The following is a 15,658-nucleotide window of genomic DNA, read 5'->3' as shown; positions in this document are numbered from 1 at the left end:
CTCCCTCAGTGTGACTGAAGGCTGCAGGTGCAGAGTGTTGGTGGAGAGACTGTGATGAGGAAAACTGGTCCAGTGAACACAACACCAGAGTCACCAAGCAGAAACACAATGAACATAAATAAAACTGAAACACACCCTCTGTTTCTTATAATCAATCATTAATGATCTTCATCATGTTTTTACATTTACCAGAACAAGACACTGCAGCACTACTGGATGCTGAACTGTGTTTGCTTTGAATAAGTATGAATGAATAAAACATTTAAAAATCAACATAAATACACAGATTTATGACCAGCTGTAGTTTTATTTAGATGAATGTTTGTGTGTGTTTACAGTAATTGCATGAAGCAGATCATGAACAGACATCAGCCTCTTAAACATAAAGACAGAGTCATCAGTTTGCAGAAATATAAAAAGCATCATTTCCAGACAGGAAGTGTTGCTGAAGCTCTACACTGAGCAGCGGTCCAGGGTTTCAGTGACGGGGCTCTGTCCACTCAGACTGGCCTCACAGCTCACTGAGCTTGCCTGCCTCCACTGCTCTGCAGTCAGGATCAGGGTGCTGCTCCGGCTGTAGCGGCCGTCACTCCCCAGGACCTCCAGACTCTGTGAGGCTTCCGAGGACCTGCTGCTGTCCCCCACCTTCCAGCCCAGAGTCCATGTTGAGGGGAAGCCTCCGCTGGCCAGACACACCAGTGTGGCACTGCTCTGTTCCAGCTCCTCTCTGGAGGGGGGGAGGACGGTCAGGGTGGGCCGCTGCACCCCCACTGGATGGAAGAAAGGGGGGAGATGGGACAAAAGAGAATGAGAGCTGGTTAAACACTTTGAAAGGTTGATTATTGATGATTATTGATGACACCATCACATGTTTCATCATGTGTGAAACTGAATAACTCAGATGATGATTTTATGATGTTTACACAGTTTTACACTCATGTGAAGACAGTTAACACTTCTCTCTTTCACTTCCTTTAACCTAAACATGAACAAACACTGAACCATGAAAGGTCTGAATTCACTTAAAGAATTATTGTTATTTTTAATCAAATACATGGGGCTTTTTAATTTTCATTAATTATCATTTAATAATTAAACTATGCTCCCAAACAGATTAAAACATGACAAGAATTTTGCTAATATTGAGGATTTGGCTTGAAAAATTACAATTTCATAAATATTTAAAACAAATATATTTTAAATAAATCTTAATATTGGAACCAAAAACACACAAAAATGTAACATGTTGTATGAAGAAGAGATTTCTGTTACTTACAGTCAACGGTGAGTTTGGTTCCTCCACCGAAAGTGTACCACAGTGATACAAACTCATTAAGAGGCTGTACAAAAACCTCCTGCACTGTGAACAAGTTGCTAAATGCTGAAAAGTCACTTTTTTCTCAGTGAAACTTTACAGTCCACACTTTTATTAATAAACAAAACGATTTCACTAAAGCCAATTTAAATTGTTTCATAATTTAAGACAATTTTAAAGATTTCACTGTGACTGTTTAGAACTGAGACACAATAATAAGATTCCTTTTAAACAGATTACATTAAATCCACAGTAGGTGTAAAAAATAATGTGTAAATGCTCCTTTATATTTCTAAAATTTTTTCTTCTGTTCTATTAAAATCATAAATAGATGAAATCCAAACAGTGTTCCTCCTGATGTTGTGTCCCTCACTGTGTTCAGTGTGCTGAGAGCAGAGACATCATTTCCATAGAGAGGAGGCTTTGCATGGTCAGCTGATCCTCCAGTGAACTGAGAAGGTTTATAGTCCTGTCAGTTCAACACTGCAGGACTCAGATCTGTCAGTCAACACAGCAGGAAGCACAACCAGCATGACTCTCATCAGCATCCTCATCTGGACTCTGACCTGCTGCTGCTTCACAGGTTCATTCACTCAGAGACATTTTCAAACATGATGTGCTGCCTTTTCTCTCCTTTATTTCTGCTGATAAATGGATGATTTGTTTTTGTCTGCAGGATGCAGCGGTCAGGTGACTGTGACTCAGCCTCAATACAAGACAACTACTCCAGGATCCACTGTCACTATCAGCTGTAGGACCAGCCGAGCGGTACTTGTTTACACTGATGGAGATCACGCTATGTTCTGGTATCAACAGAAATCTGGACAGCCTCCAAAGCTCCTGATAAGATATGTAAGCACACGTGAATCAGGAACACCAGCTCGGTTTAGTGGCAGTGGAAGCAGCTCTGACTTCACTTTGACCATTAGTGGAGTCGAGGCTGGAGATGCTGCAGTTTACTACTGTAAGAGTCTTCATAAAATAAACAGTGCTTATGTGTTCACACAGTGATTCACAGTCGTACAAAAACCTCCCTCAGTCAGAGACACTGAGCTGTTACAGCAGGAACCGACTGCAGCTGCTGAAGAGGAAGAGACTCTGACACAGACCACTGAACACAGAGCTGACACTAACCTCACCAAGCACCACACACATCAACACTGATAAATACAATTTAAAAAAACACAGTTTTTAGCAGTTCTACATATGTTACATCCTCTGTTGCCAGGTGTGAGGAGTTTACAGCCCACTTCAGGGACAAAATAGATAAAATCAGATCAAACCTGTGTTACCATCATGTCTTGGATTTTAAACTGCCTGAAGCATTGTCTGCTTGTTAGGAAACACTGGGAACTTTTGTCCTGGTTGATGCTGCAAGGCTCAGGGATGTTACCTCACAGTTAAATTCTGCAACTTGCTTTTTAGATCCCATCCCTACTTCCTTTTTTAAAACTGTCTATAGCTCTTGTGAAGACGATTTACTGAACATTGTGAATTGCTCTCTCCAGACAGGTGTCTTCCCCTCATCCCTTAAGACAGCTGTGGTGACCCCTGTTCTGAAGGAGAGTAATCTAGATGCTTCAGTTCTTAACAACTACAGACCAGTATCCAACCTGTCATTTTTAAGTAAGATCTTAGAGAAACTTGTTTTTAATCAATTAAACAACTTTTTAACCTTACACAACATATTTGAGAAATTTCAGTCAGGTTTTAGGACTAATAAAAAGGATCTCAGGGTAAATGCTGACATGAGAAACCTCTCCGTCCTTGTGTTACTTGACCTAAGTGCAGCCTTTGACACAGTAGACCATAAAATTCTTTTGAACAGACTTCATGGTATGGTTGGCCTTACTGGTACTGTTTTTAACTGGTTTAAATCCTATCTCACAGATAGAGATTTTTTTATCACCATAAAGCAATCCTCATCCAAAAGCTATAGACTGACCTCTGGAGTACCCCAAGGCTCAGTTTTAGGCCCCACCCTTTTTAACCTAATCCTCTTCATCAATTGAAAAACCTTGGAGTTATCATCGATGCAGATCTTAGTGTTGAACCTCATATCAAGACTACTTTTTATCATCTTAAAAGCATCTCTCGAGTTAGACCATTCCTCTCTCAAGCCAATGCAGAGACACTGATGCTTTTATTACATCTAGAATAGATTATTGCAATGCTCTTCTTTCTGGTCTCCCAAAAAAGAATCTAAACCGTCTACAGCTACTACAAAATTCGGCTGCACACCTGCTAACTAAGACCAGGAAGAGAGCACACATTACATCAATTTTAAAGTCTCTGCATTGGCTTCCTGTCAGCTTCAAAATTGATTTTAAGATCCTTTTACTAGTTTATAAATCTCTTCATGGTCTTAGCCCATCTTATTTATCTGATTTGCTTTTAACATATGAACCCTCTAGACCCCTCAGGTCCTCTGGCACTGGCCTTTTAACTATTACTTAATTATGATACTGTTAATTATTTAGCTCTAGCCAAGCTATATTCTTATTATTTTATGTGGTTTAAACTAATCAGATTTTATGAAAATTTTTATTTATTTACTTATTTATTTTATGCATAGGTCTGCTAATACTTTTAGCTCATTTTAAGTTGTATTGTTTTATCGTTTGTTAGAGTGTTTAATTTCTTGGATTTCTCTAATGGGTATCTCAATTTCCTCAGTGTCTCCTCACATTGCAAACCTTACAAGTCATGATGGCGTGTCCTTGTTCCGTATCTTATTATCCTTTTATCCTGTTTTTGTATCCTGTTTTTGTTTTGTTCCTTATTTAAGTAGAAGTGTGTATGGGTGTGTGTGTGTGTGCTTGGTATATATTTTGGGTATTTGTGTCTTGGGTCTTATTTTATTTTTGTAAAGCACTTTGTGTTATAGTATACTTTATGAAAGGTGCTATATAAATAAAGTTTGATTTGATTTGATGTGATTTAAAAACACTATATTAGAACCAGCTCACATTTATTTTCAGAAATAAAAACAAATCTTCTTTTTGCTGTTTTAATTTTGATGAAAATTCACATTCAGATCTGGAGGAGTTTCAGTTGTTGTAGAAACCATCATATTTCTGACTGATCTAAATCAGACAAAAAGGACAAAACTCTTCATCATGTTATTTATCTTTGCAAGCTTTATTAAGCACAAACATCATCATGGCAGTTATTAAACACACAGACATCCAGCTGCTGAGCTACACATATTACTCTCTAAGTTGTTGCTGTCCAACACTTCACAGCAGTGCTGTTCTCTGTCACACAAAGCTTCAGTCTCCTCTGCAAACATTCATATTGATCAGAGCAGCAGGTGTGTTCCTCCTGCTCCACCCACACAGACCTCCTGTCCTGGGCTTTGGTCAGCCCCTCTAGCCCTTACACTGGCTCATCTGGATGGTCTTGGTCTGGGTGTTGTCATGATGGAGCACCTTGCAGGAGAACTGGTCTCCATTCAACCAGCGGTCCTTGCTCAGGGTCAGGGTGCTGCTGCTGCTGTAGCGTCCGCTCTTCTCCACCTCTGAGCTGCTCAGGACCCCCTCTTTCTGCTCTGTGCCACCCACCTCCCAGGTCACCACGGCTCCCTGAGGAGAGTAGTCGGTCAGCGTGCAGGCCAGCGTGGCTGACTCCCCAGAGAGCTGCTGGGAGGAGGGAGGAAGCAGAGAGACTGTGGGCCTGACCATGGAACCAGCTGGAGGGGAGAGCAGAGACACACAAGGAGCACATTAACTTCCACTGTGGGACAGACAGCTGGACATGAGACAGACACATAACAGAGGGGAACAGCACTGTGGACTAGCTGTGTGCATGACACTGTGATCAGACAGAGGAGGAGAGGAATGAGAGGGAATGATGCAGATTAAACAACATGTGAACATTTGTGTGATTTAACCATTTAAAGTCTGAATCTTCCACTGTGTTCTTCATCATGAAATAATAAGACTGACACACAAATATGAAACAAAACTTCAACAACACTAAAGTGGCAGGTTTTGATCATTAACAGTAATAAAAACTGGTACAGCAACAACTTCCTTTATGAAGAAAATAACTGTTTTTACAGAGTTAAGGACTTTGTCATCTGTGTGTTTCACTTCCTTTTCACCACATCAAGCTAACGAAATGTGAACACAAACTACTGATGCAGTGGATCTACATTTAACTGACTTATTTCTTATAAACATGAACATCAGATTTGATGAACTGATTCATATTTAACATTATAAAATAGGAAAATTAAAATTTTTTACATCATTATATTTCTCTACTCTGCTCAAAATAATGGTCTTATGGACCCACAAATGATATAAATTTGTGTAAATTATAAAATGTTTATATCTATTTCCTCCATAATCAGTCTTTTTAACAATATTTCATGATACAGAAAATAAAAAAGTTTTCATACTTACAGTGAATGATGAGTTTGGTTCCTCCACCGAAAGTCCTCCACAGTGATACAAACTCATTAAGAGGCTGTACAAAAACCTCCTGCACTGTGAACAAGCTGCTAAATGCTGAAAATGCACCTTTTTCTCAGTGAAACTTTACAGTCCACACTTTTATTAATAAACAAAACGATTTCACTAAAGCCAATTTAAATTGTTTCATAATTTAAGACAATTTTAAAGATTTCACTGTGACTGTGGAGAACTGAGACACAATAATAAGATTCCTTTTAAACAGATTACATTAAATCCACAGTAGGTGTAAAAAATAATGTGTAAATGCTCCTTTATATTTCTAAAATGTTTTCTTCTGTTCTATTAAAATCATAAATAGATGAAATCCAAACAGTGTTCCTCCTGGTGTTGTGTCCCTCATTGTGTTCAGTGTGCTGAGAGCAGAGACATCATTTCCATAGAGAGGAGGCTTTGCATGGTCAGCTGATCCTCCAGAGAACTGAGAAGGTTTATAGTCCTGTCAGTTCAACACTGCAGGACTCAGATCTGTCAGTCAACACAGCAGGAAGCACAACCAGCATGACTCTCATCAGCATCCTCATCTGGACTCTGACCTGCTGCTGCTTGTTCATTCACTCAGAGACATTTTCAAACATGATGTGCTGCCTTTTCTCTCCTTTATTTCTGCTGATAAATGAATGATTTGTTTTGTCTGCAGGATGCAGCAGTCAGGTGACTGTGAATCAGCCTCAATACAAGACAACTACTCCAGGATCCACTGTCACTATCAGCTGTATGACAAACCCAGCTGTTTATGTTTACGATGATGGAGATCACGCTATGTTCTGGTATCAACAGAAATCTGGACAGCCTCCAAAGCTCCTAATAAAATATGCACACACACGTGCATCAGGAACACCAGCTCGGTTTAGTGGCAGTGGAAGCAGCTCTGACTTCACTTTGACCATCAGTGGAGTCGAGGCTGGAGACGCTGCAGTTTACTACTGTAAGAGTTTCCATTATATAAACAATGCTGCTCTGTTCACACAGTGATTTACAGTCGTACAAAAACATCCCTCAGTCAGAGACATTGAGCTGTTACAGCAGGAACCGACAGCAGCTGTTGAAGAGGAAGAGACTCTGACACAGACCACTGAACACAGAGCTGACATTAAGCTCACCAAGCACTACACAAATAACACCAATACAAAATGTCATCACTGTGAACTACACACAATCATGTTGAGTTTCTCTACTATCCAACTATATGTAAAGCTGCAGTCAGCAGCTGGTAATCTTAAGATAATTGTCAGAAATTTTTCAGGACAGAGGACCGAAATGCAGGATCAGGATTCAGTGATTGACAATAATCCAAAGTTTCACTCAAAAAAGAGGTTTGGTACACAGAAGACAGTCTAACAGGGAGACAGTACGAAAGAGGTTAGGCTAGATCAGAATCAGATTGTTAGCAGTATCCAAAATCAGAAAGATAACATCCACATGTGACAGAGTTCAGAAGGTCAAAGCTACAGCAAAACAATCCAGAAACACTCAGAGCAACACACAAGACGATCTGGCAAAGAGTGAGAGGAGACACGCACATCAAATACACCAGGGCAGGGAAGACCATCAGACAGAGGTTCTCTTTTGCTGACAATGAGCAATCAGTTGAGAACCAAGATCGTGGCACCAGGTGCGACAGGTGTAGCTGTAGCTCTCTATGTGCTGCTCGTAAATACTTTTAGCTATACCGACACCGGTCAACTTTTCGATGAACGTAACTTCAATACAAAACAGCCGTCCGTGATTTATCTATTGACACACCACATAAACGAACATTTTGGACTGGGGAATCCTGACTGCAACCTTCATACAACTGCACCTCTCCAGTCGAGGAATGCGCCACAAGACCACACTAAAGCCACCACAAAGCCTCGCGTTCCTTATATCAATGTTCCTTTTGCTATCTGGAGACATCCACAATTGTCCTGGCCCGCTCAACAACCAACCATAGGACAGATCCACCACGTCCATGCACAGCATGAGTACCACCTATAACTTTCAGGTAGGCTCATTATGTAATATGTATTACACAAATGGGCAACAATCTTACCTGAATGATCTTGTATGTCTGACGAGCGCTGTTGTACCGGCGGTGGCTGACACGGACTTGTCTACCTGTGGGGAGCTGCATGCTCAAAAACAATAGCTCAATTATACCCGGAAGAGAAAAGTGCCAACACCAGAAATGGTACACAAACCCAGCTGTTGTCAAAAACAAGAAGTGGAAAATCTTCCAGACCATTCCAAAATAATATGTGACTCCAAAATGAAACCTAGGGGATTATTTGGGGGACACCTTAATATAAGAAGCCTTGTACATAAATCAGACAAAACTCAGCACATTTTAACAGAATCCAATCTTGGTAATATATCTCCCTCCGAACTCCAATATTGATTTTTATGAAAACTTACAAACTATGCTGACAAACAGCAATTTTGACAAGGAAGTAATATTAATGGGGGATATGAATGTAAATTGGGTAAATTGAATGTAAAACTCAGATTGACTTGATATTTAGCAATAGACCGGAAAGAATTACAAAATCTCTAAACATGATCACAGGGATATCTGGACACAAGTACTAAATTGTGGTCCGATAGCCCTGTGATCATTCTAGGGCCAACTTTTTTCTGACCATAATCAGTGAGGCAAGAGGTAACCCGAAGAAAGCCAAAGGCTTTCCTTCTGTAAATGTTGAGATGTGTAAAGTTCCATCAACAGTACCTGGTGAAACAAACACTGAATCAATTATAAGAAAACTTAAACCATCCAAATCTAAAGATATGTATGGGATGGACACAACTAAAAAAAATGTCAGTTCAGCACTAATCAGTCCGATCACAAAAATCATGAATCAATCCATATGCCAAGCAGAGTTCCCAACCACATGGAAAACCATTGTATCACCTATTTTCGAATCAGGAAATCCACAATGTATCTCTAATTACAGACCCATTAGTATTTTGCCTGTAATGTCTAAGATTCGAGAAATGGATATGCAAACAAATCAAAGACCACTGAACCAATAGCTCCTTTCATCTTCATCAACTTCAATTTGGTTTCCATTCTAATTGTCATCTCATTGAAAAAATCAAGTCACTACTTGATAGCAATAGCACTGTAGGGGCAGTCTTTCTTGACCTCAGAAAGGCATTTGATACAGTAAACCACCAGATCCTAATGGCCAAATTATCCACTTTTAATCTCTCAGACAGTGCAATAAATGGATTCACTCTTACCTTTCCCAGGGCTCACAAACAGTCCGCATTGCAAATAGTCAATCTGAGCCTCTCTCTGGGTCGACTGGCTTGCCGCAGGGCTCCGGTCCTTTTTTTGCATGTATGTTAATGACCTGCCATTGATATGTCTGAATGTTAATATTCAGATGTACGACACAGTTTTGTATGTACACGGGTCTTCAAAAACTGAGGTAGCTGCCAAACTCACAAATGCATTGGTCAAAGTTACAAACTGGTTAAATCAATGCTGTCTACAACTTAATGTCTCCAAAACTGTAGGTATGTTTTTTTACTAAATCGCGTAAAGTAACCAAAGATGCAGACATTATAGTGTCAGGAGAAAAAATACAAATTGTCCAAGAATTCAAATACGGTACTTGGGCATCCACCTGGACTCCAAACTCACACGTAAAGCAAACCTGTAAAAAAGTAATATTTAACCTAGCTAATTTCCGATAGAAATTCCATGTCCATCCAAGCTGAAAAAACATTCATACGCTTAATGATTTTCTCTCATTTCACTTATTGTCTAACAAGCTGGTTCCAGACTAACCCGACCACCTTGATACCATTACAGTCCTTATACAAGCAGACAATCAAAGTACCAAAAGAAACCAAAACACTTTCACCACTGCTCCATTCTATCAAAACACAGTCTTCTAAGTTGGGACAATCTTATTAAGTATACGAATGCCTGTTAGACATACAAAATCATACATGGGATGGCCCCATATCCTCTTAGTGAATTTTTTTTCTCTGTCAAAGCCTCTCAAGAATGGAACAATATCCCAACAACAGTCAGAGACATCAACACATACAACTTATTTTGCTCTCATCTAAAACATTGGCTGATTAGTAACCAGACCTGTCAACACTAAATCACTGCTGCTGCCATCTTGTGTTTTACTTGTGAATGTGTAATTCCTTTCTGACCTTATGATCTTGATATTGGTCCCCTCTGGTTTCTCTGTTTCATTACAGCAGGTGTGTGTTTGCCTCTTTAAATGTTTTTTGCATGATGTTTCTGCATCACTGCTCCTCAGAGTTTAAGTTCTTCTGTCACAGAGACTCTGAACTGTTTTCATGCCCTCACACTGAAAACTGCATCAGCACCATGTTTCCAATAGCTCTGATTGTCATGTTGGCTTTTCTGAGTCAGGGTGAGAGATTTTGAACTTTTCTCTAACATTGTTAAATCATCACTTCTTCATGTTTGCTGTCATCTCTCTCATTTATGATCATCTAAACTGCTGATTCTCATAGTTTATGCAACATTTCTGATTTCAGAGTCGTTTGCCAACAATTTTCTGACTCAGACTGATAAATCCAAGTCTGTCAGTGTTGGAGGGACTGTGACCATCAGCGCCACAGGGAGTTCAAATATTGGTGGCAGATTAGGTTGGTACCTTCAGAAACCTGGACAGCCTCCTAAACTTCTTATATATTATGCATCAACTCTCTTCACTGGAATTCCACCTCGGTTCAGAGGCAGTAGATCTGGTTCTTCATACACTTTAACCATCAGTGGAGTCCAGGCTGAAGATGCTGGAGATTATTACTGTCTGGGCTATCATGGTAGTGGAGTGTTCACACAGTGATTTAGAGCTGTACAAAAACCTCCCTCAGTGTGACTGAAGGCTGCAGGTGCAGAGTGTTGGTGGAGAGACTGTGATGAGGAAAACTGGTCCAGTGAACACAACACCAGAGTCACCAAGCAGAAACACAATGAATATAAATAAAACTGAAACACACCCTCTGTTTCTTATAATCAATCATTAATGATCTTCATCATGTTTTTACAATTATCAGAAGCACCACTACCGGATGCTGAACTGTGTTTGGTGTTGGTTATGAATGAATAAAACATTTAAAAATAAACATAAATACACAGATTTATGACCAGCTGTAGTTTTATTTAGATGAATGTTTGTGTGTGTTTACAGTAATTGCATGAAGCAGATCACTACTGCCAGAGTCTTCATAATATAAACAGTGGTTGGGTGTTCACACAGTTATTTACAGTCGTACAGAAACCTCCCTCAGTCAGACACACTGAGCTGTTAAAGCAGGAACCGACTGCAGCTGCTGAAGAGGAAGAGACTCTGACACAGACCACTGAACACAGAGCTGACACTAATCTCACCAAGCACTACACACACACATATTAACACTGACAAAGTTTTAATTTTTAAATAATATCAGATCAATTTCATTAGACGGGATGTCCCAAAATAACACCACAATAAAATATCATCACTGTGAACTACACACATCATGTTGTGTTTCTCTTCTATCCAACCATATGTAAAGCTGCAATCAGCAGCTGGAAATCTTAAGATAATTGTCAAGAATGTCTCAGGAGAGAGGACCCAAATGGAGGATCAGGATTCAGTGATCGACAATAATCCAAAGTTTAATTCAAAAAAGAGGTTTGGTCTTACACAGAAGACAGTCTAGCAGGGTGACAGTACAAAAGGGTTAGGCTAGGGTTAGGCTATGACCTCCCTACAACCCCTGGGCATGTTCTTGATGTTCCTGTGATCTTGGTGTTCTCTGGCAAATGCCCATCACCCTGCATGGTGTTGGGCTGTAAGCACAAGCCCCACTTGTGCATGTCGGGCCCTCATACCACCCTCATGGAGTCTGTTTCTGACAGTTTGCACAGAAACATATATATTAGTGGCTGCTGGAGGTCATGTTGCAGGGCTCTGGCAGTGCTCCTCTTGTTCCTCCTTGCACAAAGCAGGAGGTAGAGGTCCTGCTGCTTGGTTGTTGCCCTCCTACAGCCCCCTCCACGTCTCCTGGTGTACTGGCCTGTCTCCTGGTATCTTCTTCATGCTCCATGGATGAAGGAGAGAGAGAGAGAGAGAGAGAGAGGAACAAACATGCAGCAAACACATTGACAGTAAAAACTATGGACAGAGCTTCCGTGACGTCACCCGTTTGTTTCTGAAGAGCCGTTTTGAGGCTCGGTGGGAGGTTCCGGGACGTGATGACCGCCGCCATGTTGACAGCGTCAAGTCCGCCAAAACTCTCAAATATGGACAAACAGGGGGAGCACGAGCGGGGTTTAGGGGGGCGGGCGATCGTGGGAGCAGGAAACTCACGCTGTGATACGTCAACTGTCTGTCACTCAAGCGGCAACGCCCATAATTATGCGTAATTTTAAGTCCGAATACAATTGAAACGAGTGAGTTGTAAAAAAATTCACCCCCCCTACAATTGACACTAGAAGAGAACCTATCATCTGAGACCAGAGTGGTTTTTTGTACCAGGCCGTAAACATGTTAATTTCTGCTGTGAAGTCGGCCATTTTAACATGGGAGTCTATGGGAAATTACTCGCTTTTGGAGCCAACCCCCAGCTGTTGCAGCGTGAATTACAAGTTTTGACACTTCCGCATGGGCTTCCACTTTGAGCCCCGAAGGTTGCCGCTTGAGCAAACATGACAAGCAAGATGAAACAGTGATTATATTATAATGGATATATATATATATATATCGTCAGTCCATAAGCAATAATAGTAATAAGTAATAGTATTAGTAATATTTGATAGTAATTAAAACAAAGATGAGTAGCAAGGGCTAGTGAAGTCAGTGAGCACAGGAGAGTTCAGGGGACGGACTGAGACCTGTAAAGAGAGAGAGAGAGAGAACGAGGCACAAAACTACGGGAAAGACAGCAAACAGTTTATGAGATGATATTACCAGTATGAGCCAGAATAATGAGAGTAGAGGAGAGGTCAGAGTGTGAGAGAGAAACTGCTCAGTGGATCATGGCCTAGAGCAGCATAGCTGTGCTAAAAGTTAAGATTTTATCAGCCCTATGACACCTGTTATACCTGTGGCTGACGCGACTGTAACTATACCTACCAGCCTTACACACTATGTTTAAGGCTAACTATATGAAACATCAGGCAGAAAGGATAAGAACAGAGAAATGGTCTGTGGTCAGCACCTGCAGAACCTCTGCTTTATAGGGCTTGTCTTGATAATTTCCTCTCATTTCCACCTGTTGTCTGTTCCATTTGCACAACAGCAGCTGAAACTGATTCACAATCAATGTTTCCTAACTGGACAGGCTGATTTCAGTGTGACTGACTTGGAGTGACATTGTGTTGTTTTAGTGTTCCCTTTACTTTTTTGAGCAGCGTACAATCACACTAACATAACCAAGAAACTAAAGATTAAATCAGAAAACTAGAACAGAACACATGATCATGACAGTAATATGAGGACTGAAAGTATATTCTTAAACAAAATGGAGAGAACTTGTAGTAATGTTTTCTTCATGTAGTCAGTGCAGTTAATCAGTGGATACTAGTGCAGCTGTCCTGGATGTAGATTCATTACCAGTTTAATCATGACGATGATGAAGTTTAAAGAAACTCTAACGGCCAAATGAGCCTGAATACATGAAGTCTCCCCTCAGATCACCTCTGGTTTCTCTGTTTCATTACAGCAGGTGTGTGTTTGCCTCTTTAAATGTGTTTTGCATGATGTTTCTGCATCACTGCTCCTCAGAGTTTAAGTTCTTCTGTCACAGAGACTCTGAACTGTTTTCATGCCCTCACACTGAAAACTGCATCAGCACCATGTTTCCAATAGCTCTGATTGTCATGTTGGCTTTTCTGAGTCAGGGTGAGAGATTTTGAACTTTTCTCTAACATTGTTAAATCATCACTTCTTCATGTTTGCTGTCATCTCTCTCATTTATGATCATCTCAACTGCTGATTCTCAAAGTGTATGTTACATTTCTGATTTCAGAGTCGTTTGCCAACAATTTTCTGACTCAGACTGATAAATCCAAGTCTGTCAGTGTTGGAGGGACTGTGACCATCAGCGCCACAGGGAGTTCAAATATTGGTGCTGATCTCAGTTGGTACCTTCAGAAACCTGGACAGCCTCCCAAACTTCTTATATACAGTGTATCAACTCTGTTCACTGGAACTCCATCTCGGTTCAGAGGCAGTAGATCTGGTTCTTCATACACTTTAACCATCAGTGGAGTTCAGGCTGAAGATGCTGGAGATTATTACTGTCTGGGCTATCATGGTAGCTATGTGTTCACACAGTGATTTAGAGATGTACAACAGCCTCCCTCAGTGTGACTGAAGGCTGCAGGTGCAGAGTGTTGTTGGAGAGACTGTGGTGAGGAAAACTGGTCCAGTGAACACAACACCAGAGTCACCAAGCAGAAACACAATGAACATAAATAAAACTGAAATTAAACACTTTCTAACTTATGTTTTAGAAAGAAGAACATTTTTTGAGCAAAACTGTTCTCCACCTGTTCTCCATTATTTTCAATGAAAATGATTCAACTCAATTGAAAGAAATCTTTGCTATAACTTTGTGTATTATTATTCATGCCATTGAATATTGTTTAATTTCCCATTAGCAATTTTCTAAACTTTTTCTGATCCACGCTGTGTTCAGTGTGCTGAGAGCAGAGACATCATTTCCATAGAGAGGAGGCTTTGCATGGTCAGCTGATCCTCCAGAGAACTGAGAAGGTTTATAGTCCTGTCAGGTCAACACTGCAGGACTCAGATCTGTCAGTCAACACAGCAGGAAGCACAACCAGCATGACTCTCATCAGCATCCTCCTCTGGACTCTGACCTGCTGCTGCTTCACAGGTTCATTCACTCAGAGACATTTTCAAACATGATGTGCTGCCTTTTCTCTCCTTTATTTCTGCTGATAAATGGATGATTTGATTTTGTCTGCAGGATGCAGCGGTCAGGTGATTGTGACTCAGCCTCCAGAAAAGACAACTACTCCAGGATCCACTGTCACTATCAGTTGTCTGTCCAGCCCAGATGTTTATTATCACAGTGCTAATGGTCACTACATGTTCTGGTATCAACAGAAATCTGGACAGCCTCCAAAGCTCCTGATAAGACTTGCAAGCACACGTGAATCAGGAACACCAGCTCGGTTTAGTGGCAGTGGAAGCAGCTCTGACTTCACTTTGACCATCAGTGGAGTTGAGGCTGGAGATGCTGCAGTTTACTACTGCCAGAGTTACCATTATATAAACAGTGCTCACATGTTCACACAGTGATTTACAGTCGTACAAAAACCTGCCTCAGTCAGAGACACTGAGCTGTTACAGCAGGAACCGACTGCACCTGCTGAAGAAGAGACTCTGACACAGACCACTGAACACAGAGCTGACACTAACCTCACCAAGCACTACACACACACTGAAAAATTAAATATAAGAACATTTTAAAAATACTGTATTAGAATCAGCTCACATATTGTTACGTCCCCAGCTCTCTAGGGGTTGAGAAAGGATGTAAACATAAGAATAAAGATAAAATAAAGCAATGGAAGGCCAAACTCAAATGTCTATTTCTTTACTGTTGGTTTAAACTACAAACGAAACACACAGGTTTTCAACAAACCTGACAACCATTAAATAAAACGAGAACAATAGTTCCTGCTGGGAAATAGCGAAACAACGAGGAATAAATAGAAATCAAAAGTCACTATTACTACTACAGTAGAATCAAACAAACAACTAAAACCTACTCAAGGAGCGAAAAACAAACAGATCAAACAATGAAATTAAATCTACTCAGTCAGAGCGAAACTCTCTCACACACACGGGAGGAACAGCACACACAAACC

The 15,658-nt window shown here is 40.6% G+C and overlaps 2 gene segments (V, D, J or C); both read right to left on the bottom strand.

Annotated features, from left to right (window-relative positions):
* Window positions 1-298: 298 nt before the first annotated feature.
* On the bottom strand, window positions 299-1,475 carry LOC114427810 (immunoglobulin lambda constant 3-like). The segment is given in 3 exon segments: window positions 299-770; window positions 1,277-1,355; window positions 1,452-1,475. Coding segments are annotated over 3 exon segments (420 nt in total).
* Window positions 1,476-4,437: 2,962 nt separating this feature from the next.
* On the bottom strand, window positions 4,438-15,213 carry LOC114428111 (Ig lambda-2 chain C region-like). The segment is given in 3 exon segments: window positions 4,438-5,006; window positions 5,725-5,759; window positions 15,207-15,213. A coding segment is annotated over 1 exon segment (312 nt).
* Window positions 15,214-15,658: the final 445 nt, after the last annotated feature.

This window comes from Parambassis ranga, chromosome 22 (assembly GCF_900634625.1).
Source record: "Parambassis ranga chromosome 22, fParRan2.1, whole genome shotgun sequence".
Classification (NCBI taxonomy): Eukaryota; Metazoa; Chordata; class Actinopteri; family Ambassidae; genus Parambassis; species Parambassis ranga.
This window is presented reverse-complemented; position numbering and strand designations above follow the sequence as displayed.